Source organism: Pogona vitticeps, chromosome 3 (assembly GCF_051106095.1).
Source record: "Pogona vitticeps strain Pit_001003342236 chromosome 3, PviZW2.1, whole genome shotgun sequence".
In the NCBI taxonomy this organism is placed as follows: domain Eukaryota; kingdom Metazoa; phylum Chordata; class Lepidosauria; order Squamata; family Agamidae; genus Pogona; species Pogona vitticeps.
In genome coordinates, this window is record NC_135785.1 from 74666909 (window position 1) to 74694048 (window position 27140).

Sequence of the window (27140 nt, forward strand, 5' to 3'; positions counted from 1 at the left end):
ATAAATAAATATCACAAAGGACAACCCTATGACATTGTAAGGAACCACCTTCTGGATTCAGGTGTTTGCCCAGAAATCTCAGAGAATGGTCCGGCAATCCTATATTCTACTGTGGAGGTCAAATGAATCAGGGAAAGATTTTGCATGCACCAATGCTTTTTAGAAATCTTTTGACTGGTGTGCAGTTTTGACTTCTTATAAGCAAATTGGATAAAATTTGCTTTTGAGAAAAGATGAATGAAATCAAAGAATCAAGCCTACTTTAATCTATTTGAGTGACATCCTTAGAAATTATTGGTATCTTGTCTGAAATAAGATGTCCTACCATGATTGCTTATAGCACAGAAAAAAACATTTGAAAGGGATATTATCATAGGTCAAACAGAGGTGGACTGGAATGCTACCTGTGATTGTGAATACATAAATGGTGATGGTTTGAAGGAACTGGGGCCAAAATATTTGAGCATTCAGCTAACATTTAAATTAAACATGTTTATCTTATTAATATGATTTGACCATGTCTGAAAAATTGTTGTTCCGTGCCATCAAGTTGCCTCTGACATATGCCAACTCTATGAATGAGCACTCTAAAATGTCCTTTCCTCAGCTACTCTGCTCAGCTCCTGTAGACTCATGCCTGTGGCTTCCTTTAGGGAGTCAATACATCTCATGTTGGCCTTCCTCTTTTCCTTCTGCCTTCTATCTTCCCCTGCATCATTGTCTTTTCCAGAGAACCATGCCTTCTCTTGATGTGCCCAAAGTAGGACAGCCTCGGTTTCAACATTTTTGCCTCCAGAGATAGTTCAAGTGTAACTTGATCGAGGACCCACCTGTTTGTCTTTCTGGAAGTCCAGGGTATCTGCAAAGTTCTCCTCCAGCACCACATTTCAATTGAATCAGTGTTTTTCCTGCCAGCTTTCTTTACTGTCCAGCTTTCACACTTATACATGGTGATCAGAAATGTAAGTCTGGATGATCTTGGTCTCCAAGACCTGGCACTTAAAGATCTTTTCTAATTTCTTCATCGCTGCCTTTCCTCGTCTCAGTCTTCTTCTGATTGCTTGGCTGCAGTCTCCCTCTGGATTGAAGTATTTAAACATTTGTGTGGACTGTCTGGCCTTTGCTTTCATAAATTTGTAGGTTTAAGTGATGAAAATTATGAGGTCTTGTTGCATCACTTCCTGATTTATTAGTTTGTTTTTATATTCCTAGGTCCTCCAGAAGAAGATGGTCCGCAGCAGCATTTATTGACTTCAATGCTGATCCTGATTCTGGTGTTTATAATTTTAATCCTTCTAGCTGGCTATTTCTTTAGGTAAGTGTGACTCAGTCATACTTGGCTCAGAACTAGTTGAATCTTGTTTCCTTGTAATCAGACAAGGAAATGAAAGTGTGTACATGCAGCTGTGCTGACTGTAGTCTACCGCATTGGTTACAACGGCGGAGGATGTTACACCCTGCTTCTCTCTCTGACCCAGTAGACGCTCTTACAATCAAAATATGATTAGAAGAAGATTATCCACGATTAGATGGTTTGTGAAACATGATCTGCTATAGTAATTTAACTGTAACTTATTTATTCCCCTGAAGTAGAGAGTTTCCTTCTTAAATGCATTTAATTGTGTTTCTTCAGGTTCAGGAAACACAGAAAAGCAGTGGTGAATTCTGGTGATAAAAAAATGCCGAATGGAATTTTGGAAGAGCAAGGTAATTATACATTTAATGTACTTCATGTTGGGTATTTTAGCTTTCAAAGGCAGTAAGTAGAATTTTGAAAAAGGAATTTTGCTGGTATGAAAATACTAGTTACATTTATGTTCTTTGAAAAAAAACTGTGTTGCTTTTCAAAATAGGCTTTTGTTTGATATAGCAGCATGTATCTTGTATTTGTAAATGTTTATAAAATTTTGTAGGGAAGCTCTAATTCATCTTTATTTTCAACAAAGTCTGTATATCGGTATTTGTGAGATTTTATTTAGAGCCATGTACTACCATATATTATATATGCTTGTTGTACAAAATAAATTGAGTATACACCAGTCTGAGATAAAGTTTGATAGAGTTCGATATAAATATTTCAGACCAATAAATACATCAGAAGTATGTATGAATGTGTTAAAAAGACATGTGAAAAGACATGTATCATATAGATTTGCATGTTAAGGAGTCCAAATTGATTGCCATTCTCTGTTGAATAAACACTTGGAAGCAAGTCTGGGTTTCTGTATAATGTGTGAAACAGCCTTAAGTAAGTGAAATTGACAGTTGCCGATGCATAGGGTAGTATTGCAATATGCAAGTACAACACATGATCAAAAACCATGGCGCTTAATTTATTGCATCTTCCTGTGTGCTAAAACAAAACAGTGTGATGTTAGCGACACACTCTATGTGTTCAGAGTGCACCCATTTGTGGGCTGGAGGGCAGCCCATCTTGGCTCTCTATCATAACTGCAGCTTTCCTCTATCTCTCTGCCCTCCTTATATAGAATTTTTTTTAAAAAGCCATAAATGGTGCCAATGTGGATTCTTAATAAGTACTATGATTCCATTCCTGTGGTGGGATGAGGCCACTGCTACAATGCTAATAAAAAGTCTAATGGTCATATGTATATGTCTGGTGGTTTTGCTGCCAGGGAAGGAAAATCGATATTGGAATAATCTTCCCTGCATGCTGCAAGTAGGCCATTTAGAGGTCTCCACTGCTGCTAATGGAGGTCTTAAAAACACCACCACCACCAACAAGAACAACCTGCCGTGTAGGGAGAGGATTTCTTTCTTTTTTTCTGAAAGAGGTGGTCATAACTGGAAAAGGAAGAGTTAATCCTCTCTCCTTGAGCACTGCATTTTCCTTTAAAAAGTTACACCTCCTACAGTAATAAGACCTATAAGATGCTTCCATTGGCTTTGTGGGGAGATATTTCTGTGGAGGGCAGAGATAAGTCTCTTCTCTCTGTGTGCTGAAGAGCAAGCTAACACTAGTGATTGTTTAAAAGTCAGACAAGTAAATCATCATCATCATCACCTTAGAACTGCAGACCTGGAAGAGACCCTATAGATCACTGAGTCCAACCTCTGTCAAGGAAGCACAGTGGGGAATTGAACTCCTAGCCTGTGGGTCTGGAGCAAGATACCAAAACCATCAAACTGTTAATGAAAGAGAACTCTCTGTCATGAAAATATAAATCACTTCGACTTTTCATGGCACTATAAATATATTTATAGTGTCATTATTGGAAGAATTAATGCCAGAATTAATTGGATATCTGTTACATTTGATGTTATTAGCCAGTACTGAATTGAACCAAGAATCCGTGATAGTTTTCTAGAGAACCTTGTATTGTTAGGCAGCATATCACTGCCTAACAATACAAGTATTGTTCAGTTCCTCACTGTGTCTCCATGACAGGAGCTGGACTTGATGATCCATAGGGTAACTTCCAGCTCTGCAGTTCTAAGGTAATATAAGATATTTATACTGTCAGTGTGGTGTAGTGGATAGAATGAGGGACTAGGACCAAAGAGGTCTGGGTTTCAATGCTTTCTTATCCGTAGAAATTCACTGGTGGGTATCAATGGTTAAAAACATTCCTGTAATATTTCACATAAATTAAAAACCCTACTACCCACAAAATATTCAGGTAGTCAGTTGGGTGTTTTTATATACATTTTCTGTTTCACACTAGCCATACAAAAATGTTTCGATTTTAAAAAAGAAAATGAAGGAAAAGTCCCACTGCATTTTCATTATTCATAAAACATTCTTGTTATCATTTTCTGACAGAGCAACAAACAGTCATGCTTCTGAGGAGGTCTCCATCTGGCCCAAAGAAATACTTTCCTATTCCAGTGGAGCATCTAGAAGGGGAGATACGGAAAAGAGCTGCTGATGATGGAAAATTGTTTCGGGAAGAGTTTAATGTAGGTCATCTTACGCGACTTTGTTTTACTTTTCTCCAGCGAAAAAGGTGTAGCAAATAAAGCTAATAAGACCTTATTATAGCTTTTCAGAAATTACATACATAATGTTGATATTTGTTTTTAGTTTCAGGCTAGAGATGGGGATGAATCGCCGTTTCGGCGACTTGTCATGCTTCGTGATCCATCAAAGTTGGTGAAGCATGAATCTCCTCCCCATGAACTGATGAAGCACAAATAAATTTGTGCTTCGTTGTTTCGTGGGGGGCTTTAGACAGCGAGAGGCTATCTTTTTAAAAAAGCTGACCCACCACCCACACAGCCTGCCCCTCTACCACCTTCCCACTGTTGCCTCCTTCCCTTGGCTGCCACAGTCTGTACCGCTGCCACCACCTGTGCCACGGTGGTCTCTGCAGTCACCATCCAGCACCACTTGCTGCGATGGCCTCTGCCACTATGGCCTGCAAAAGAGAAGCGGCAGCCGTCATCTTTGCAAAGGGCAGTCTGGATTCCCTTAAGGCAGGCCGTGGCTGCAGAGGCCACCGCAGCGGGTAGCAAAGGATGGTGGTGGCAGCGGGCGGCAGTAGATGGTGGCAGTGGCTAAGCTAGGGAGGGGAAGGGGGCAGGGAATAGGCTCTGGGGGTGGGTGGCTGTGGGGCTGGCTGGCTGCCTATCAACTGATCGGTGGGCTCATAGGCAGAATGGGAAAGCGATAGGAAGAGAGGGAAGGCTAGCCCTCTCCATCTCTTCATATGGGGGGGGGGGTGTTCATGAATATCGCTATCCATTTTTTGCCCCCATCTCTACTTTGGGCATATAGCGTATCCTGATTTTTATATTATCATAAAGTTAGAAGAGTTTTCTGGTATTTTGATACTTCCTTGTGTAGAACTCTTGCTGAAGCACAACCAAGTGGCCTGCGGTACTATTCCCTTGGCCAGTCTCAGTGTTCTTGTCTGACCTAGCAGTGCTATAGAGGGAACTGGGTATATGTGACTTTCAGGCGCCTTCAGGCTTCACCACTACTTCTGTCCCAATTCAAAGGAGTCCCTCATTTTCAGTGTCTTGTTCCTTATAATGGTTCCACTTGTCAGTTGGTGCCACAGGGTGGGACAACCTTAACTAGCACATGCTAGTGTTGTTCCATCTGGTTATTTTTATCAGAGTTTGCTCACCACCACCACCACCAAAGAGCTGAATTACTTCCAGAATGCCAGTCTGCTAATCCCAAGATTGTCTTCCATTTTTTGGCTGATTATCCAGCTTCTCCTCTATGTTCTCATATGCCAAATTGTTTTATACTGTTAAGGTATATGCTCTCTTCGAAAAATACTCGAGAAAGAAGAAAAGGGCAAAGTTGCTCTGTCATTTTAGATGGTGGTGTTCATATTATCTGGAGATATCTGATGCACAGCTGAGGGGTGTGCTGTACCATATCTCACTGCTTAGAGATAGGAATTCTTTCCTTCAAGTCCAACATTTTGTAGTAAACCCTTTGGAGAAAATAAAGAAGGCTAAATCTAATTTTAAACCCAACTAGAATAGTATTCCTAGTGTGATGTAGTGGAAAGAGTGATGGACAAGGTTCTAGAGAACAAGGTTCAAATCCCCGCTCAGTCATGGAAAATGAGTGGAGAAGATGAACTGGTAAAACCACTCCATAAATATCTAACTTACCTTGAAAGCCCTGTTAGGGTTGCTATAAGTCGGTTCCAACTTGACAGTACATAATAACAAGAACAACAGAATAGTATTGTTGAAACCAACGGAACATATTAACTGTCGTAATGTAAATCCATTTATTTCAGAGGGACTAGTCCAGTTGGAACTAAATTTGGATTTAGTTCAAAGGTTTAGTTCAGAGGTGGATAAGAAGTGTCCCTTCACAAGCTGTTGACTATATCCCCCACTGTGCTTCAGGACAGACCAACAGCATCTGGAGGACCACAAGTTGTCCATTCGCAATTCATCTGGAAATGACAAATTTGTCCCACATAATTGTCCAATATTCCTCTCAATGAATGTGCCAGCATGTTTAACACAAGTGCTGATGAAACACAGACTGTGGTATCATTTATTGTGACTGCCTGGAAGAAGAAAGGGAGAGCTGATTTTTTTTTTCAGATATTCTGAAAAATCTGTGGCTTTCCCTTGGAGACTCAGTGACCTGTCAGAAACATCTTGCCTCTGAAGAAGTCTAGTGACAGATTTGAAGACCAGGGCATATGATGTTAATTGGAGCATAGGATCCAAGATATTTCATGTTGCTCCTCTGGATCCTCTCCCATTTATTGTGATCCCCCAAGGATTGCTTTTAGAGGCTTTAAAGTGTTCTTGTAACTAGCATCCTCACATGAGAAAGAGATGAAAGTTTGGTGTTTTTGGTTTTTGTTTGTTTTTGCTTCCTGCCACATTATGGCTGCATTCATGATTGGGTTTCTTTGTGGTGAAGGGGAGATCTGGCTGCTAGCAGAGTAACAGAAAAGGGTGCACAGTATTGGCTCAGTTCTCCAAATATGTATGACCGCTTGCATAAAACTGAACTTTTAGCTTGACATCTTTCAACAGCTATCATTAAAAATAACCATGATGATGGAGGAACTGAAATTAAATTTAAAATTGTATTCGTTTTAAATTTAATTTCATCTAAAACAAGTGCCAGTTAAAGTCATTCAAACATAGGATAGTTCTATTTAAGTTCTGTGTACTATAATACAATTTGAAGTCAGCTCTGTAATCGGCCAAACTGCATGTCAGCAATTTGTATAAGGATGGTAAGCTTCAATCTTACATTTAATATGATTTTATATTTATTTATTTATATTATTCATATGCTGCCTTTCTCCCCATAGGGGACCCAAGGTGGCTCACAACAGCTTAAACTATACAACAATCAACAGTTTTAAAGTACCATATAAATACCATATTAGAAGCAATTAAACATATATCAAGATTAAAAACAATATTCTCCAAGTTTAATAAGCAAAGCTTTTCTGAGACGCTTATTGCTTAAAAGCCTGCCTGAAAAGCAAAGTCTTTATCTGATGTCGGAAGAACAATAGAGAAGGGGCCAACCTGGATTTTTGGGGCAGCGCATTCCGAAGCCTGAGAGCAGCCACTGAGAAGACAGTTTCTTGTGCTTGGGAAGATGGTGGAAGTGTGATAAGGGCCTCCCCAGAAGATCTTAAAAGCCAAGAAAGATTACATGGGGTGATACGATCCTCCAAATAGGTTGTACCCAAGTCATATATGGCTTTACATGTAATAACCAGGACTTTAAATTGGACCTGGAAGCAGAATGGCACCTAGTAAAGCTGTAATGAGAGGTGTATATGCTCCCTGTAACCAATCCCAGTCAGCATTCTGGGTGCATCATTTTGAACCAGCTGATGTTTCGGAAAACTCTTCAAAGGCAGCCCTGCCTAGAGCACATTGCAGTAGTCTAAATAGGATGTAACTGTGCCCAGATAGATATCTCAAGGAATAGGCACAGCTGGTTGTTAGTTAGGCATCCTTCAGTCTCGAGAGACTATGGTCACATGCTCTGAATAGAGATCTTGGAACAGCATCTAGTGTGGCTGAGAGTGACAATCCCTTCCACACTGAAGACAAATACAATCTGTCTTCTGTCCAGCTCCCTGGTATACCAGCACAGCTGGTACACCAGCGTTAACTGTGCAATTTTATAATTGTATTCCTAGCCACTGTTGAAACCTCTATATCCATGCTCCAGGAGCCCCCCAAGGTGTGAATCTGACTTTTCAGGGGGAATGTAAGACCATCCAATACATGCTGAACCCCTATCCTCTGATTTGCCTTTTGACTGACCAGGAATACATCTGTTTTGTCTGGGTTAAGTTTCAGTTTGTTAGCCTTCATTCATTCCATTACTGACAGCAGACAAGAGTTTAGGTACAGAACTGCTTCCTTTTAATCTGATGGAAAGGAGAGAAAGAGTTGGGTATCATCAGCATACTGATGGCACCAAACCTGAAAACTCCAGACAACGTCTCCCAGCAGTTTCATGTAGAGTTGAATAATATGGGGGACAGGACCAAACCCGGAGGGACACCACAGATCAGTGGCCAAGGTGTCAAACATGATTCCCCCTCAACACCGCCTTCTGAGTTAAACCATCCAGTAAGGGTCAGAAGTACTGTAAACCTGTACCTACAAGACCCATCCCAGAGCCACTGAGAGGTCTAGCAGAACCAACAGGGACACACTTCCCCTGTCTATATCCTAGTGTAGGCCATCCACCAAGGCGGCCTAAGCCATCTCTATCCATAACAAAGCCTCAAGCCTGACCTAAATGGATCTAAATAATTTGCTTCATCCAGAACTTCTACTGCTGATCAAACCACATTTCCTCCACTGTATACATTAAGAGAATGTTTATCTTAATAGACATATTGAGATTAATTAAGTACTTTTAAAGTTTAAAATTGCTTAAATTAAAAATTAATAAAATTTACTTAAGTGCATTCTCATTACTAGGCAAAGTGTGAATCTATCAACTAGAATACTAGGTATAGTTTGTGATTGCAAAGCAGAGGTGGATGATTTCCAAAGGCCTAGGACTGGGAAAGCCATCCCTGGATCCTGCAGGGCACACCTTGGTCCTGCTTTTCCTTTCCACACTATCTTTTTTACTGAAAATATTTCTTGTGCCCTCTAGTGGCTATTTTTTAAAAGAATTAAATTTGGGAGGTTCAATGGGCCCTTCAAAATGGCAAAATTGCCTTCACAGCCCCTAAAGGGCACTTTCTGATACAAAGATTCCCTCTTCCAAAAAAGTTCATCTCCATCAGCAAGAAGTACGATTGTTATTGTTCTACCCCATAATTAATTCTTCAGTTTGTAATGGTCTGCTAGAAAAAAGCAAAATCAATAGCAGAAGAGGTAAAAGAGAGACGCATCAATAAAATTGCTGAATTGTTTAAACCAAAAAAAGTATGACTCAAATTGTTTTAGCACTGGTTGGAAATACCTGCAATGCCTTAAATTTGAACTCTGCACAACTTTGCAATGCCATGCAAGTCATGGGCCAGGGCGTGGACTCACCTCCCTCTCTTACCATCTCCACGCCAGAATTGGAGGTTGTTCATGACTTTGTGTACCTTGGCTCAACAATCTCTAACACTCTCTCCGTAGATGTCAAGCTGGATAAACGCATTGGCAAAGCAGCTACCCCATTCTCTAGACTCACAAAGAGAGTATGGCTTAATAAGGATCTGATGGCATATACCAAGATCCAGATCTATAGATCCTGTGTCCTGAGCACACTCCTGTACTGCAGTGAGTCCTGGACCCTTCCTGCATGGCAGGAGAGGAAGCTGAACACATTTCATATGTGTTGTCTCCGACGCATTTTTGGCAGGACAAAATTCCACGAAGAGTAGTCCTAGGATGAGCTGGAATTTTTAGCATGTATACATTACTGAAACAGCGACATCTACATTGGCTTGGGCATGTCGTGAGCATGGCTGATGATCTCTTGTATGGAGAATCAGTGCAGAGAAGTTGCCCAGAGGGAGACCACAGCTGTGATACAAGGATATCTGCAAGCGGGATCTGAAGGTCTTAGAAATGGACCTCAATAGATGGGAAACCTTGACATTAAACCTGGAGGCAGACAGTGCATCATAGGCCTCTCCAATTTTGAAGAGATACTTGTCCAGCAGGCCGAGGCAAAGAGACAGTCCAAAAACCAGCAAAATTGGGGAGCTGGACAGGGTACAGTTTGTATTTGTCTTCAGTGTGGAAGGGATTGTCACTGTCGAATTGGCCTTCTCACCCACACTAGATGCTGTTCCAAGTCCTCTATATAGAGCATGTTACCATAGTCTCTTGAGACTGAAGGATGCCTAATCTGTTACTTCTATTTAGAAACAGTGGTTCCCAACATTGGGTCCACAGATGATCTTGTACTACAACTCCCAGAAATCTTGGCCAACACAGCTAGCAGTGAAGGCTTCTGGGAGTTTTAGTCCAAGAACATCAGAAGACTCAAGGTTGGGAACCATTAGTTTAAACAAAGAAGTCAAGGACTAATGGAAAGGATTATGTAAAGAGCAGCTTGTTTGCTTTCCCATGAGTTATTTTCCATTTCCTGTTGTCAGATCCTGATAAGGATGTGTGGCTCCCCCAAAAGTAGTAAATCACTTTCCTACCAGTGCGACATTTTCACCAAATCCAGTCTCATGGTACTGAAATGACGAGAAGCAGTTAGCAGTTCAATTATAATTGAAGCAGAACATTATGGTGCACTTGGAGGACCCTTGCTTCTGAAGAACATAGACAGTTGTGAGATTACTATTGCAGAGGGTTTTTTCCTGTTAGAATGCAGACATTTCTCCAAAATAAAATATGATTGCCCTTAATATAAAACGATAGGTGACAGGAAGTTGTTTTATACTAATGGATGACTACTTGAGTACATGTACCCCACAATTTATATCAGATTGGGCACTGATGAATTTGAATTCAAACTTGATGACTACGTAATGCAAAACTCAATGCAGGGAAGCCCATTGTTAAATCATCTTTTTCGAGCAGCCAATTAAAAAAAAAAACAGCCTGCAGGAGAGGTTTACATTTGTTCCAGTTGGTTTACATCACCTTTGTCCACGTTCTGCCCAGTGTGCTAACCTAGTCTGACGCAAAGGAGCATTTCAACAGGGTGTCAGTTCTCCATAGCCGAGTGCGCCTTGTCTCCAAACCATTTCTAAAACAAAACAAAAAGTCAGCACTGGAAGAGGCTTTCAGTAAGAAACTTAGTAGAATAAAAAAGAAAGACAGACAGAGAAGTGAAAGTTGTCAATTAGCTCTTGTTAGCTTATGCTGTTCTCTGTCCCTGACAACTCCTGCAAATCTGGATGGCTACACCAATATTATCTGGAGAGATTCAGTTTCTACCAGTCACAGGGAAACAACACATATTTTCCTCAATGTATAGTCACACCCTGTTTGCTCATCTAGTCTAGTGTTGTGAAAATCGTCCAGCAAAAGCTCCCTGAGATGCCATGGGTTGAATGTTGGACCTTTTGCATGCAAATCCTATGCTGTTCTGTCAAGCTGCAGCCCTCCCTCCGACAGCAAGCATACGTGAGAGATGGTTCTGGTTTTGTGTGGCTTTTCTACAGAAATTCCGAAATAGGAACAAGCTTAAAATCCTCCTTGCCCAACATTTTTCTGGAGTTCTGTATAGAAAAGGGAAGCAGAGCTTACCAGTTTTACACAATTTTTCTGATGAATATGCAAAGAACTGATGTCAGAGAGCAGAGTAGTTGAATTTGAAAGAACCTCTCTGCTCTAAGGTTCTTGTGACTTTTTTTTTGTACAAATACAGTATTTTGAAGGGAAACTAAGGAAAGTAAATTGATCTATAGCATGCATTTATTCTGTGGAGGGGAAAAAAGCAAGCTCTGAGAGGCAAACCTTAGACATTGACAACACAAAAATTGTGCTGTTTATGGCAACGAAAAGTAACCCACACAAGGTGACTTCTTCATCAGCTGATGAACCAAGATAAATGTTTCCCGACTGGTTTTTACTGTAGTTTTGAAAGGAAAATATTCACAATACAGTATACACCATGGACATCCATATCTTCCTTTAAAGGTAAAATCAGACATGATATTTGTCGGGTGGTAAATATCTAGCCTGAGGAGACTGGATTTAGGAACATAGTATTTTGCTATGAGAGGATAAGGAAAAGGTAAAGCTTCCCCTTGACAAATTGTCCAGTTGTGTCTGACTCTAGGGGGCAGTGCTCATCCCCGTTTCCAAGCCGTAGAGCCAGCATTTTATCCATAGTTTCTGTGGTCACGTGGCCAGCATGACTAGACATGGAAAGCTGTTACCTTCCCACCGTGGTGGTATCTATTTATCTACTTGCAGTTTACATGCTTTCAAACTGCTAGGTTCTAATTATTCATTCTATCATTCCTTTATTCATTTATTTGTTCATTTCTTTATTCATTCATTTATTTAATTCAAGCATGTAATATTAAAAATTCCTTGGCTGATATGAAATTTAATGGGATATAAACATTTCCCTAAACCATCAGCTTTGTTTATTCGTTTTAAGTTAAAATTCTCAACTGACACAAATTATTTTCTCTGTAGTCGTTACCACCAGGGTATATGCAAGGAACACTTGAGATGGCAAATAAAGAGGAAAACAGAGAAAAGAACAGATATCCCAATATACTACCATGTAAGTACTACTTTTGTATTATGAATTGCATGTATTTGTAGGTACAATATTCTGCACTGTCTTAGTGTTTCTATGTAACTATAATAATCTGTTGAAACAAAAACAACCAGGATTTTGAGAACCTTAAAAACTAAGAATTACAGTGTGGTATAAAATTTTATGGAGCAGACTATACTTCATTAGTTGGTAAAAGCAACTAATTCATAAATAGAGTGAAATTGTAAACTTTAGGGTCAAGCATCCATTAAATTCAAGAGGTATAAAGACTTGACAATAATATTTGAAGTATAATTATAGCAAGGATAAGCATACTGACTATTCAGAGTTAGAATAAAGGGCAATAATGCGGAGTTAAAAACAAAATATATATTTTAACTTAGTGATATATTTCAATTCAGCATGTTTGTCTTAGCAATTGGTGCCATATATCATGTAAGCAGATGGACAGGAGAATAAATCCTTGATGTTATAGCTGATAACTGCTTTGTCCCATAGTTGCATGCCTTAGTGACAGTCAGAGCAGAGGTGGCATTGGAGTTTGGCCTCATCTCCAAAGCTTCTGTCTCTGTTAGTTGTTTTTGGTGAGTAGGCCTGTTACCCAGGACCTCTGAAAGAGATACAAGAATGAGATGTAGATCACTGATGAGATCAGTGAGATCAGTGATGAGAATTTGGGATGGTTTAGCTGGGAGATGTAAGAGACAACAACAGTAATATCAGGCATACCATCAGGCATTATTCATCTGCTAACTTCCAACATGATACATGCACCAGCTGTCAGCCTGTCATGTGACTGCCTACACAGGACCAACAGACCACTCATTACGTAAATGACAGCCATTGCACTAGAAAAGCTAGCGTTCAGAAACAACATGAGAATGTTTCAGTCTTCCAAGACATTCTTTGGGTCAACAATTTTTTGCAAAGAAATTTGAAAGGACAGGGTGGTGTGAAACTGATGAAGTATAATTCACTTGAAAATGTGGTGTTGTTTAATTCTTCCCTTCAGTACTACTGCACTTTATTTAAAAGTTGCATCTTATTTTATTCCTAAGTACACTTATTATGGACCTAGTACAGTGATAGAAGAAAGCTAAAATACAGTCTCATCTAACAGTATTTATTAGCAAACATTAAGAAATAACAATTTAGTGACATTTTATCTAAACGATGCCCAGTCAACTGACGCTGGGACTAAACTGACATGGTATAGCTCTGCTAAGTTCAGTTGTAGCATTCTAGATCAATGGAAGTTCCTGGATCATATTGAGAGACAAATACATATAGATCATAGTAATTCAGAAAGGGAGGTGAATAGAACATGAATAACCAAGCCTGGGCTTCGTGTCTCCAGAAAAAAAGTGCCACTTGAGCACAGATGAAGTTGTTAAGAGGCACACCTTGGCCTCTGCTGCTATGTGTGTATCAAGGAGCAGGGGTTAATACTGGAGTACCTCAAAACTGGACACCTGCGTTTTCAGGAGCTCAGTGCCATCCAAAACAGGCTGAAGAGCAGCTCCACATTAATCAGAATCTGCAAGTAAGAAAACATCTTTTAGCTTGTACTGTATTAAAAATATGTATCTGCTAATGGTAGATAACACTTCATTCATCTGATAAAATGGACTCCTGTCAATTAAAGATTATGCCACAGTAATTCTATTAGGCTAAGCTTCCACAAGAGTCTTTTTAAATAATTCATATAGTGTAGACCTCTCAGTTTTTGAATTTGAGCTGACAATGGCTACCATTAGTTTTGTTTTCTTGTTATATTTTATGTTCCTTCTGCTGCTGTTTTATATTTTATTTTGTATTTAGATTACTTCTGTTGATTTATTGTGAGATGTCCAGAGAACTTTGCTATCAGGCAACATTCAAATACATATATTTCTCTGCTTCCCCATAACAGAAACTCTCTAGCTCTCTAGGCAGTTCACAAAACAAAGCTCAAAATCATAAAATAGAAGAACACAAAAGTTTATCAACTTTAGAAAGCTGAACAAACCCCAAACATCAGCAAGAACCAGTAGAACTACTGAGATTTAAAAATCATTAACTGTTTTTTTCTAATAACATTTCACATATTACTGTTCCTACATGATGCTTGCAGGGAGGAAAATCACATTATCTGAGCCATATGTGCATACTTGATATTATTCCATAATGAAACTGTAATGTTTCTACACTAATATATGTTGTTGTTATTAACCTGAACTACACATTCAAGTTTGTGCTATTTTTAGAGGGAAATTATTGTCAAAATCCTGTTGCATAGTGTAGTAGTCAGTCAATGTGGATGGGTGAGTCACCTCCTCCATAGCATAGTAATTTGCAGTTCGACTAAGGCTATTTGAAACAATGGAACTTGCATGAGTTGACTCACCAAATGCTCATTGATTCAATGTGCCTACTCTAGAGCAACATATGATAGGAATAGGAATTTGACCAATGTCTAATTATCAACAAAGTATTAATATTGGCCATTAAAATTTCTAATTATGTATGTTCCTTTGATGATCAACAGATGACCATTCCAGAGTAATTTTAACACAGATTGATGGAGTTCCATGTTCAGACTACATTAACGCTTCATACATAGATGTAAGTGAATGTCTTTACTTTTGTAATTGTTAATTTTTTAAAGCGTGCATTGGTTGAAATCCTGTTGTTTTCACCTAATGTTGAGTTTTGCCTGCCTACGTTTGCCAGGTGTGACATCCATGCAGCAGGGCTGCACAATTTGATTGTGCAGTCAGTCACGTGGTTCCCATTGCAACTGTTGTGTGATATATATGCAGAAGTTGTTCATGAATAGCACTTCTGCTGTGCCATATTTTTCCCTACCACTGTTGCATCTTCACACTGAATATGTGAGCTCCAAGATAATATTCCAGCAAGTGTGTTTTATACAGTGTATCTTGTTATGTGTTTCCTGTATAAAAAAGAAACTATATAGATCTTTTCTCCCCCAGGGCTACAAGGAAAAGAATAAATTTATAGCAGCTCAAGGTATTTTGCAGTTTCATTGATTTTATTAACTTCTCTTTTTAAAAGTTTTGTTCTGTGCACCTGTATTTACAAAACAATTTCTGAAATGTATGCTCCACAAATACATGTGCCTCTTATCCTGAGACATATCAATACTTTTTTAACAAGGACAGTTCTTACAGATTTACTGACTTATTTGCTGGCTGGTTTACAGTGTAATCCTAACTCGAAGATATGCTGCTTGCTTGGAATGGACAAGAGCTGCTTGGGTCAGCACAACTGCTTTTTTACAGTCCGAGTGCCTTGTGCTGACAACTCAAAAGATCTGCTGACAGAAGGCTCTGCTGGTACAGCTGATCCGATGGCTAAGATCAGCCAGCAGAAAAGCCACAAAAGTGACAGAGAAGGCATGGGGTTAGGGAACATCCAAGTTATTTCAATCCAAACCTCTTGCAGTCAGAGACAGAGACACTGTTCCAACACAGGGATAGGGCTTTAAAAGATCTCTAGCCTCTCTAGACTGGGAGGGGTTTGGATTAAGCACAGCTTCAGTAGACTCACTGTCTGCTCAGCTAGCACTTGGCCATCTTGGCTCATTAGAACTTTACCCTTGTAGTTGCATCTTCTGTGCTCAGCAGTAGGAACTATGGTGTTAGCAGTCTGCAAGAGCCCATTTGCAACTCCCCAAAAAAACAATATTTGCAAGAACTAAAAATCTTATTTGCTTTTATTTGGCATCCTTGCCCAAACCCTTCTCTGTTTTTCCTTATAATTTAAAGCTATATCACAATGATAAGGAAACACAGTCTCTACTTCTGACCCATATAAATCTGGATTGGAATTCGTCATTACCTGCAGTAGTACACTTGAATGACTGAGGGGTGCAGTTTTCTTCCTGTACTCTACTTACTTCAACACCAGTAGTACATAGAACAGGATGATTGTGCCATCATCTCTTGGATGAACTAATCCTTTGTTGCAAAATACTTCTCTTTTTAAATGTTGGTGAAGAAATATAGCTGTGCTTGAAAGTGGAAACCGATAATAGGGAACAAAGAGTGCATAACTTATGGACTTTTCATCAGTCCATTTCCAATAAAATGAAAAGACTCCCTTTATTTTTGTTTGTTTGTTTAAGAACCTTCCCAATCAAATACTTCATAACTTGAGAAACTGACAGTTTCTGAGGTTATTCAGGATTAGGAACATTCATGCATTACTACTGCATCTTTGGAATACTTTCATTGGATTCGTTTAACTGGTGCCTATGTCATTATCATTAACATCAGGGATGGGCATCCTGTCATTCTCCAAAGTTTGCTGAAGCACAATTCTCATTGGTTCTAGCCAAAAGAGACAGTGGTGAAGGATGATGGGAGTTTTTTGTTCAACAACATCTGGAGTATCTTTCCACTCCTAATTTAGACAATAAATGGAGATTATCAAATTCTGTCAACCTTTTGTTTTAATATCTGTGTATTCCTGCTTTGAGTACGACTTTAATAATTATTGCTATTCATTGTTTGGTTTTGGGTTTCTCTTGTGGGACTCTTCAAATGTTACAAGCTGCTTTGAGAATTATTAATGGGAAGGACGTAGGATTTAGTTTAAATAAATGAAATGACATTGAAGCTTGGTAAAGTTGAGATTGAAGGTGGACAGTAACGCTTTTTAAAAAAAACAGCTATGGTTTCAGCTGTGTTCTGTTTAGATTGTGATTAGCTGTATTATTTGTATAGGTCCTAAACAAGACACAGTAAATGATTTCTGGAGGATGATATGGGAACAGAAGTCTGCTACTATTGTTATGTTAACAAATGTTAAGGAGCGAAAAGAGGTAAGAATAAGAAAAGAGGTGTAGTCACAATAAAGTTATATCCCCTCATCCTGTTAGTAACCATCTCACAATCCGCATGACTATTTGTAAAAAAAAACCACTTCCTATTCCAGGTCTCTAATAAGAATTTACTTTCTCACACAAGTACTGTAGCAGGGCAACTACACTAAAAAATGTTTCACTTCACAGAAAGTCCCTGGTGACTCATTCAGGAAATTAGTTTCTTGTGTGTCAGTTTTTTGAGCCACATTTTTTGTCTAAGGACAATTTGGTTTTTCGTCCATGGTATATTATTAGCTATGAATTAGTTTTAAACTGATATAATTTTTCTCACATTGCTTGCAAAAGTTATTATTTTTTTCTGTTTTGGTTCTCCCTAAATAGGTAGGTGTTTGTGTGTATGCATTTATAGAGTGTGAGCAATTTATATTTTAGAATAACAATTAATATGTTGTCACAAACTACAGTTATTTGATGGTATATCTCCCTTCTAATTCACTGGCATTTTTCCATTGCCATATTATATTGTGACACCATTTATAGGACACATTGAGGCCTCGCCTTCCATTCCAACATGTCTCATTGGTTCCTAGAAAAAAAGCTGATTAAAATACAAGATGAAAAATTCCAGACCACCTGTAACAGTAAGAGTGAAAGGTGTTGTGTGCCCCTTTGTATATATAATTTATGCATAAACATGAACATGGTTTGTTCAGCCTTGATAAATAAAATATCCTAACTAAGAAATAACTTAGAAATAAGAAATAAAATTACTAAGAAGCTTTTAACCTGCACAGATGTGACTAGTTTTTCTATAATTCTCTCTGTATGCAGTCTTGAATTTTAAAAGGAGACATGTTGCCACCTCTCATCTCCCACTATTCATGGCACATCTAACTTTAATCTGAAATCATCTGAGATCACCTATCCTGTTAGCAATGCAAAAAATAAATAAATTGGCTTTTTTAAAGGTCACAGAGAAATGTGGAGAGGGATGAAGTCATTCCTCAGTTTGCCTTTGGTCTTGGGATATCCCAGAACTATTTCGAATTTTAGTGTGCATATCACTAGAGTTGTGGTTAATTGTGGCGGAAATCTTGTTGTGCAGAGTCACTTTGCATGCACAATGGGAATGAAGTCATCAGCAGTGGCAAATCATCACAGATTAAAGGCTTCTTTTGCTGATTTTGGGGTGCACACAACTTGTACACAGTGCAACAAACTGTGCAACCTGGAATTGTCAAAGGAAGCCTTTCATCAGTGGCACCATCATTCCCATTGTACACATGGAGCTGTAAAGCTGGATTTTAGCTCCTAAATAATGACAGAATAACTGTATAAATGTGTTGGGTGTCAGTTCTAGGAGGCCATACAATACAGCTTGACCTGGTGCATTTTTGTGGTATTATTTTTATAGGACAAATGTTTCCAGTACTGGCCCGATCAAGGATGCTGGACGTATGGAAATATTCGTGTTTCTGTAGAGGACTGCATCGTTCTCGTGGATTATACCATTCGCAAGTTCTGCATTCAGTCAGTAAGTGATACTGCTTTTTAAAACATTCCTGGGTTTCGAATGTGTATTATTTGGAATTGCATTGTTTTGCAAAATCATTCCAATGACAATTCATGTTTGCCATATTGTTTTGATCTTATAAATACTGTCATCCAAGATGGCCACTAAGATTTCATTTGGAACGCCATGCTGTTTCAGTTGCCGTGTTGTAATGAAACATTTCAGCCTCAGTTTGTTCCAATTTCTCTGAATTTCCCCCCTTAGGAATTGATTATTGTCAGTATGAGCACTGAATTCTTCTTCATCTATCTTGGCTCCTGGAAGCTGGAGGAGAGTTACAGATATTTATAAAGTTCAGTCTAAAGCATTACCCATAAGGCATTTTGGTTAAAAACTGAGCAAAATACATGAAAGTTGCATGTTGGCACTATAAGCAAGATTGTGTTCAGTTTTTCTTTTTAAGTTAAGATTTCATAATGTCTATATTTTAAGAATGTCTTAAATCACATCTTTATCCAAAAGTGCATTTAAGGAGAGGGTATACATATGGAAATTTGAAAATAGTGTAATATTAAAACATAGCACAATAAAATAGAGAGGAATTGAATTATGAAACTAGTGTATCACAGTGATAGAGTGTTAGCCCACCTTGGCTATGGAAATGGGAAACCATTCATTGAAATCTCACGTACTTCAGAAGCCCTACAAAGGCCGCTGTAAGTCAGAAGCAACTTGACAAGAAGAACTATATTTCCAGCTGTTTCAGTTGTTGTTATTGTTGTTACATTCTGTGAAGTCGCTTATGGGGAACCTCTGAATGCAATAAGTTTAAGCTGCAAAGCAGAAAGAATATGGACCTCCCTCAGAATTCAGGAGGACATTTCGCAGAAAATGACCTCTTTGTAGTACATTTGTAATGCACTTCTCGTGCAGAAGACACTCAGAGAATATTACATATTGCAGAGGTCAAGGTGCAAAAGTAAGAGTGGACGACTTAGCTTGCAATTTCCCTACTCTGGGGCAAATAAATGAATTTATAAATGCATAAATTATTTTCTTTAAATATTCTTTTTGAATATTCTGCTACTGTTGATTTGTATTGTGATGAGGTAGCACTGATCATATTAAATTCATTATATTTGATTCTGTTTGATTTCTATCCATAATATAAATGGTCCTATTTATAGTCTGTTTCTGGATCTCCATAGCAGATTTCTGATGGCTGCAAAGCTCCACGGCTTGTAACTCAGCTTCATTTCACCAGCTGGCCTGATTTTGGAGTGCCTTTCACACCCATTGGAATGCTCAAGTTCCTAAAGAAAGTTAAGTCATTGAATCCTACACATGCTGGACCAATTGTGGTTCACTGCAGGTAAGCATATATACATGTGCAGGCATGCACATGCTCCTCGGCGTCAAGTGGGCTACAATTTAAAGTGTCCTACTGTTAGGCTGAGGTATTTTCATCCCTTGGGTTCTGAGAAATAAAACTAGCAAAAATAGAGAGTTCTCATCAGAAGCAGCGCCAGGAAACTAGCATTTTTCTTGAGCTGTATTACAAAGAAAAAATACCAACCCTACATCTGTCGTTGCAAGAAGCAACAATTTCACATTATGCAAAACACTTGAACCAAGAGTCTGTCCTGCCTTTTTTTCACACTACATTGCAGTGTGCTTATTGATTATGGGTTAATCTATTAAAACTATGTCTACGTTGGCTTGGGCATGTTGTGAGAATGGCTGATGGTCAGATTCCAAAAGATCTCCTGTATGGAGATTTAGTGCAGGGAAACAGCTTCAGAGAGAGACCACAGCTGCGATACAAGGACATCTGCAAGCAGGATCTGAAGTCCTTAGGAATGGACCTCAACAGATGGGAAACCCTGACATCTGAGCATTCAGCCTGTAGGCAGGCAGTGCATCACGGCCTTTCCCATTTTGAAGAGACCCTTGTCCAGCAGGCCGAGGCAAAGAGGCAGTCATGAAAGCAACAGAATCAGGGAGCTGGACAGGGGACAGATTGTATTTGTCTAGTGTGGAAGGGATTGTCACTTTTGAATTGGCCTTCTCAGCCACACTAGATGCTGTTCCATGTCCTCCATACAGAGCACGTTACCATAGTCTCTTGAGACTGAAGGATGCCTAATCTGAAATCTGAATCTATTAAAGGGTCAAATTTACATCACTTTAAATAAAATTACTGGTTTAACACTTTGATATTAGAGGAAAAGGTTATTTGATTCTATTTAATCATCTGTTCTGATATAGATTATCGTATTACTTAAACTTCCTTATTTTAGGCCAGAATCCTACTGGCTATAGTGATCACGGTATCACATTCAATTCTTTGATGATATTAAGTGTTCTTTGCCTCTGGCAATGTGGCTGGTCTTGTATTAGCTGTGAAACAGGCCGTGCAACCACTTTCAGAGAGGACAGCCAATGGGAAAGGGAAAAGTGATGCACAATCACCTTTTCTTGCATTGATTGTTTTTAGATGGGATCCTATCCTTAGGGAAGCAATGTTATGAAGAAGAAGCAAAATCTGTATGTTGCAAAACCAAATGTTACGGCGTCTTTAGTCAAACACTTATGCAGATTAGATTATACAAACATAGATTATCATCCTAGTGTGGTGGAGAGGAGGAAGAGAAGTCACAAATTTTACTTTGGCACTAGCAGGCCCTCCATTTCTCCCCAAAAGCTCAATTAAAAAACCAGAGTAAGGCTTGTTACCTTTAGATGCTTCTGATCCTTGTACCTTTAGATCTGTTTGAACTATCCACGAAGCAGGGGGAGGCCAGCTGAGTCAGATTTTTTTAAAAAGCTGGTGAGAAATAAATTCTGAAGTCATGCTTATTTTAAAAAATAATAATTTGTACACCAACATGAAAAAAAATAAGATGTATTCTTACTTTTACATAGGAACTATACAGAATTTAGTTCCATAAGTTAGTTTGGTACAAACTGTATAAATGAGAAATAATTAAATCATATATTATGGTTTAGAAAAATGAGTAACGACATCACAACAGTAACAGAAACCTTCCCCAGCCACCCACCCAGCTGGTAAAATACAAGACAAAATGTTGTCCTTTGCACAGGATGCCATGCCCTTTTCCTCTAAAAATAAGGCTGGAAATCGTTTGCTGTAATAATCTAATCAGCCATCAATACATACAGTGAGTTTGCTCCCTCTAGTGGTTATTGATGCATTACTAATATGAAATACTACAATAGCACCAGCTACAGTCATGGCCAAAAATATTGGCAGCCTTGCAATTCTGTCAGAAAATGCAATCCTGGCACACACACAAAAACAGAGAAGAAAAGTCAAATCTGATAGAATCCCACACAGAAACCCAAAAATGCGCTGGCCAAAATTATTGGCACCCTTAACTTAATATTTGGTACATCCCCTTTGGAAAACATAACTGAAATCAATCGCTTCTTGTAACCATGAATGAGTTTCTTACACCTCTCTACTGTAATGTTGGACCACTCTTCTTTTGCAAACTGCTCCAGGACCTTCAGATTTGAAGGATGCCTTCTCTGAACTGCTGTTTTGAGATCTCTCCACAGGTGTTCTATGGGATTCAGATCTGGACTCATTGCTGGCCATTTCAGAACTCTCCAGCGCTTTGTTTGTAACCATTTCTGAGTGCTTTTTGAAGCGTGTTTCGGATGATTGTTCTGCTGGGAGACCCATGGCCTCTGGTGGAGTTTTCTGACACTGGCCACTACGTTGCGCCCCAAAATTCTTTGGTAATCATCAGATTTCATGACAGCATTCACACAGTCAAGGCATCCAGAGCCAGAAGCAGCAAAGCAACCCCAAAACATTTCAATGCCTCATTTCTTTTTCTGTAAATAGTGCCATGATGTCCTTGACCAAAAAGCTCTACTTTTGTCTCATCTGTACACAGTATGTTCTCCCAGAAGGATTGTGGTTTTGTCACAAAAGTTTTGGCATACTCCAGTCTTGCTTTTTTAGGCCTTTGTGTCAGCAGTGGTGTCCTCCTGGGTCTCCTACCATAGCGACTTTTTTCATTCAGATGGCGACGGAAAGTACGAGCTGACACTGTTGTACTCTGTGTCTCCAGATCAGCTTGAATTTGTTTGGAACTTAATCTGGGTTTAGTATCTACCATTCGAACAATCCTTCATTGTAATTTTTCAGTAATTTTGCTCTTCCATCCACGTCCAGGGAGGTTAGCTGCAGTGCCATGGGCTGTAAACCTCTTGATGATATTGCGCACAGTGGACACAGGAACATTAAGATCTCTGGAGATGGACTTGTAGCCTTGAGATTGTCAATGTTTTTCCACAACTTTTTCTCTCAAATCCACAGACACTTCATTCTTTTCTCCATGTTCATTGTCTCACACAACACAAAGGTTGAGTCAACTTTTCTCCATCTTAACTGGTTGCATGTGTGGTTACTACACATCTCTTCTTGTGACAGGCATGTCTAAATACAAATTGAAGGAGCATCACATGCTTGCAAAGGAATTATTTCTTACTATTTAGATAGCGTGCCAATAATTTTGGCCAGTGCGTTTTTGGGTTTCTGTGAGGGATTGTATCAGATTTGTCTTTTCTTCCCTTTTTTGTGTGTGTTGTTCCAACGCAAACTAAAGAAATTAACACATTTGAAATGTGGAAATGTTGGAAATGAGTACCAACACATTTGCAACTGCAACAGTTTTCTGAGAGAAGGGTTGCATTTTCTATCAGAATTGCAAAGGTGCCAATATTTTTGGCCATGACTGTAGGTATCTACACTGGGTTTGGAGAAAAGCATCCAAACGATGTAGGGAGGGGATATTTGTGTGCTTCTAGATCAGTTGCATGGCTGGAAAGAAGTCTCAGTTATCCTCAGTTTGACTTGCACATCTCTACAAATCACTAAAGTTTGCTTCTGCATTTTGGGTTAGAAAGTGGATAGATTTGTTGATTGGAACCTATTTGACTTTGAAGAGGGTTATGCCTCTATTATTTGGGTAGACTTTGCTATTTGGGGGGATGTCTATTGGGCTTATTCTTGGTGTGAAAAATGAACCCAATTATCTCTTAAAATGGGTTTTTTCTTTTATGTAAGTCTAAAGTTGGAATCAGACATTGGTTCTATTCAGCATTTGAAGCAATTCAAGAAACAAAATTAAAAAATGACAGTCATCCCTCTCATTATTTTTATTCCTTACCTTCTGCTGAAATGTAAATTATTAGCCTCTTTCTGAAATCAATTGCAGAATAAATTAAGCAGTGGAAATATGCCAATTACTTGAGTCTACAGTAACTGATAGGGACATTTGTTCTGGTTTTCCATCTCACAGTAAATGGAATGGAGGAAATAATGCCAGTGACATTAAACTTAGTAGAAACTGTTGGGTAGGTCCTGTATATATCCTTATATTGCTTGCAATCCACTTAAGAAGAACACGGAAAGTTATAAATATTGGGAGTGAGAGTTCTTCAGAAAAGAGGGCTGTAAATCCACATTAGCTATTGCCACCTGTCTTGCCTCAGCCTGTGTCTTCCTCTTCCTTTTTAACCAAGTGCTGGTGTGGGACGGACAGGCACCTTCATAGTAATAGACGCAATGATTGACATGATGCACACTGAACAAAAGGTTGATGTTTTTGATTTTGTGGCAAGAATTCGTAATCAACGCCCACAAATGGTTCAGACTGATGTAAGTATATTTTAAAAGCGATGTCTCTGGCCAGCATTGGTAATATTTTTGCCTTAATGTATATGTAGGGGTGGAGATTTTGTAGTTGTCAGAGTTTAGTCGGGGGGGGGGGGGGACAAGGCAGGATGTTGTGAGGGTGGGAATTGTATTATGGGAATGCACCTCTTTGCTCTCCGGACAGGTAACTGCCGTATTGCAACCATATGGCTGGTGTATTTTAGTTTGTTCAGGACTAACTTTATTTGTCATCAGTGACATTTTCACTTAATTAAATCTAGTAAAGCACACAACAATATCACTGTTGCTAAGGAGAACAATTATACCATGCCCAACCAATCCAAGCAGTGTATTTAAGAAAACAACAACAACCACAAAAATACAATATATTTCAATGTATCCTTCATTGAATGGGTTTGCTCCCAAAACTGAGTGTAAAATTATCAGTACTTATTGCTTTTTTCTTTTTCAGAAGAGCAAAGTAGATAAGGTGGGTAGCATAGGGCCCGCTTAGATGTTGTCCAGTATTAGATCGCTGTAGGGCCTACTAGTCTATTACTAACTGACATCTGACTTCAGTTTTGAGATTTTTCTGTTGTATACCTGACATGTTCTCCAGTTTCTTGGCAGACAATGCTCTTTTTGATAAGAAATCAATTTATTACACTTGATTTTTATCATTACAATTGTTGAAGAAAAAATAATTAGCAGATGTGATAAAATATCGCAAAGAACTGTCATCTCATTGCTTCATTTAGCTCTGAATATAAACCATGGTTTATCACTATAGGAATAGGCTAAATGCGCCTTGCTCCTCTCTTTAGTGCAGCCTCAAGTCCAAATTGGAAGTATTTGCTTTTGCTTTTAACTACAGAGTTGAAATCAGAAGCATTCCAGTGAAATGTGAACAACTTCTGTCAATCTTAACCATGAGGATTAGTTTAACAAAACAAGTCGCCTTTGAAAAGTAATCTATGAAGTGGGCTGAAAACAGTTTGGATATAATGCTAAACCATGCATAAGTAAAAATGGAAATTAGACTTTCTGACCTTCTTGTAAGATAAGCAGTGGGGAGCATTTTAGCACGTGGCTTATCTAGGCTTTCCGTGTCTAGTTGCACTGGCTGCGTGACCACGGAGACTGTCTTTGGACAAACGCTGCCTCTACGGCTTGGAAATGAAGATGAGCGCTGCTCCCTAGAATCTGACACAACTGGACTAAATGTCAAGGGGAACCTTTAACCTTATCTAGGCTTATTCCTATACTGATGAAACAGAATGTTGAAATCTGATTGTGAAGTTTTGTGTGCACAGTGCAAAGCTGTGGAAGCAGTACTGAAAATTGCAGCAGGGTAGAATGCCATTCAGAAGCGGAATTGCACAATTAATAGCACAGAATTGGCTGTGCTTCAAAATGCCTCACTATGCTTCCCAAGAGAACAAGCCTATGTAGCCATGTGCAAACTCCATGATCCCAGGGTACCCCTAGAAGAAGGAACTGGTAAACCACTTCTGAGTACTCTCTACCTAGAAAACTCTGAAAACCTTGGAAAGGGAGCCAAAAATCAGAACTGACTTGATGGCACTTTGTTGTTGTTATCATTATTATAACTGTTAGGTGTAATGGTCTGTTTTTATAGAAGAAAAGGCAGGAGGGAAAGTGTATGTCCGTGTGGCTCATCTACACTTACTTGTTCATATTACAGGAAATGGCAGTTTGAAGTATAGTGTATATATCACTTATATGCATCTCATCTATTTCTTTCAAAGGAAACATATTTTTCTGATCATAAAATTGTGCATTTGCCTGTAAAAAAAAAGAGGTTATTCAGTTTAAAAAACAGAAATATCAGCTATGATTATTGAATTTTTTTTTATTAAAATATTTCAATTTTTGGTTTACAAAATGTTTCACTTCTTTACAGATGCAGTATTCCTTCATATATCAAGCCTTACTTGAGTACTACCTCTACGGTGACACAGAACTAGATGTGTCCTCTTTAGAAAAGCACTTGCAGCCATCACAAAATGCAACACCAAATCTCGTCAAACTAGGGCTAGAAGAAGAATTTAAAGTGAGTGTTACATATTTCCCTCTGAAGATTTCAAGTTGGCATTAAAATAGAGATATGAGCATTTATTTTAATCTGCTTTTTAAAAGTTAATGCTCTTTTCTTGGTTTCTATTTTGATCTAAAAATGATTTTATTTGGTTATTGGTAACATCAGTTATGTTTTCGAAACATAAAAGTATTTGGAACACAGTGGCCGAAATCCAGTATTAAGCTGAAACGAGAGTAGACCCATTGAATCTTTGGAAATCTAGTGAGCCAACTTCTGCATAAGTTCCACTGATTCAATTGGACCACTCTAGTTGTGACTTGCTACTGATTTTAACCGGTGAAATCTATTTTAAATCTAATTCAGGTTGTGTTTTCTAACTGACAGTGTCTCAGATAGTCATACATATTGAATGCTGTTGAATGCGAAAATGACCAAAATAAAACAAAAGAACAAAATTCATTTTCCTCTCTACTTACCAATATGAAAGATAGTTTATTATCTTTTATTTTTACAACATTTTGTAGAAATCTTATGGTCAAAATCCAGTTGTACAGTTCCACCTGTCTAACAGGAATTGTATCATTGTCAGTGGCAGATGAAAGTCTCTGATTAAAGACATCCTTTTTTAATTTCAGTGAACACACAGGTTTCACACAATGAAATGAAATCATATGTACACCAGAACTGAAAAAAGAGGTTGTTAGTCTGTAGCAGTGGGGTGCTGAAAATGACATCGTTCACATTGTGGAGGCAGAACCCATCAAATAGGATTTTGACCTACATATTCTAAGTTTGAAAATATCTCTTTTGATCAGTGTGGTAGATTATACAGGACAAAATTTAGTAGTCTCTGCTCTTTATGGGTGTCTCTACTTGTCTGTGGAAAACATAGTAATAATTGGGTCC

The 27140-nt window shown here is 38.7% G+C and overlaps 1 protein-coding gene across 5 annotated transcripts in view; it reads left to right on the top strand.

Annotated features, from left to right (window-relative positions):
* PTPRE (protein tyrosine phosphatase receptor type E) overlaps positions 1-27140 on the top strand; it is a 146415-nt gene that overhangs the window by 108005 nt on the left and 11270 nt on the right. For 2 of the 5 annotated variants that reach the window (XM_072995411.2, XM_072995408.2), the window contains 11 exons: positions 1213-1315; positions 1634-1707; positions 3785-3921; positions 12049-12139; positions 14664-14740; positions 15112-15148; positions 16867-16964; positions 18382-18501; positions 19689-19852; positions 24040-24175; positions 26097-26246. In XM_072995411.2, the coding sequence (XP_072851512.2) occupies positions 1213-1315; positions 1634-1707; positions 3785-3921; positions 12049-12139; positions 14664-14740; positions 15112-15148; positions 16867-16964; positions 18382-18501; positions 19689-19852; positions 24040-24175; positions 26097-26246 (1187 nt within the window). Of the gene's footprint in view, positions 1-1212; positions 1533-1633; positions 1708-3784; positions 3922-12048; positions 12140-14663; positions 14741-15111; positions 15149-16866; positions 16965-18381; positions 18502-19688; positions 19853-24039; positions 24176-26096; positions 26247-27140 lie in introns of those variants that run through there. The other 3 variants (XM_072995409.2, XM_072995412.2, XM_078391217.1) reach the window with 3 other exon arrangements.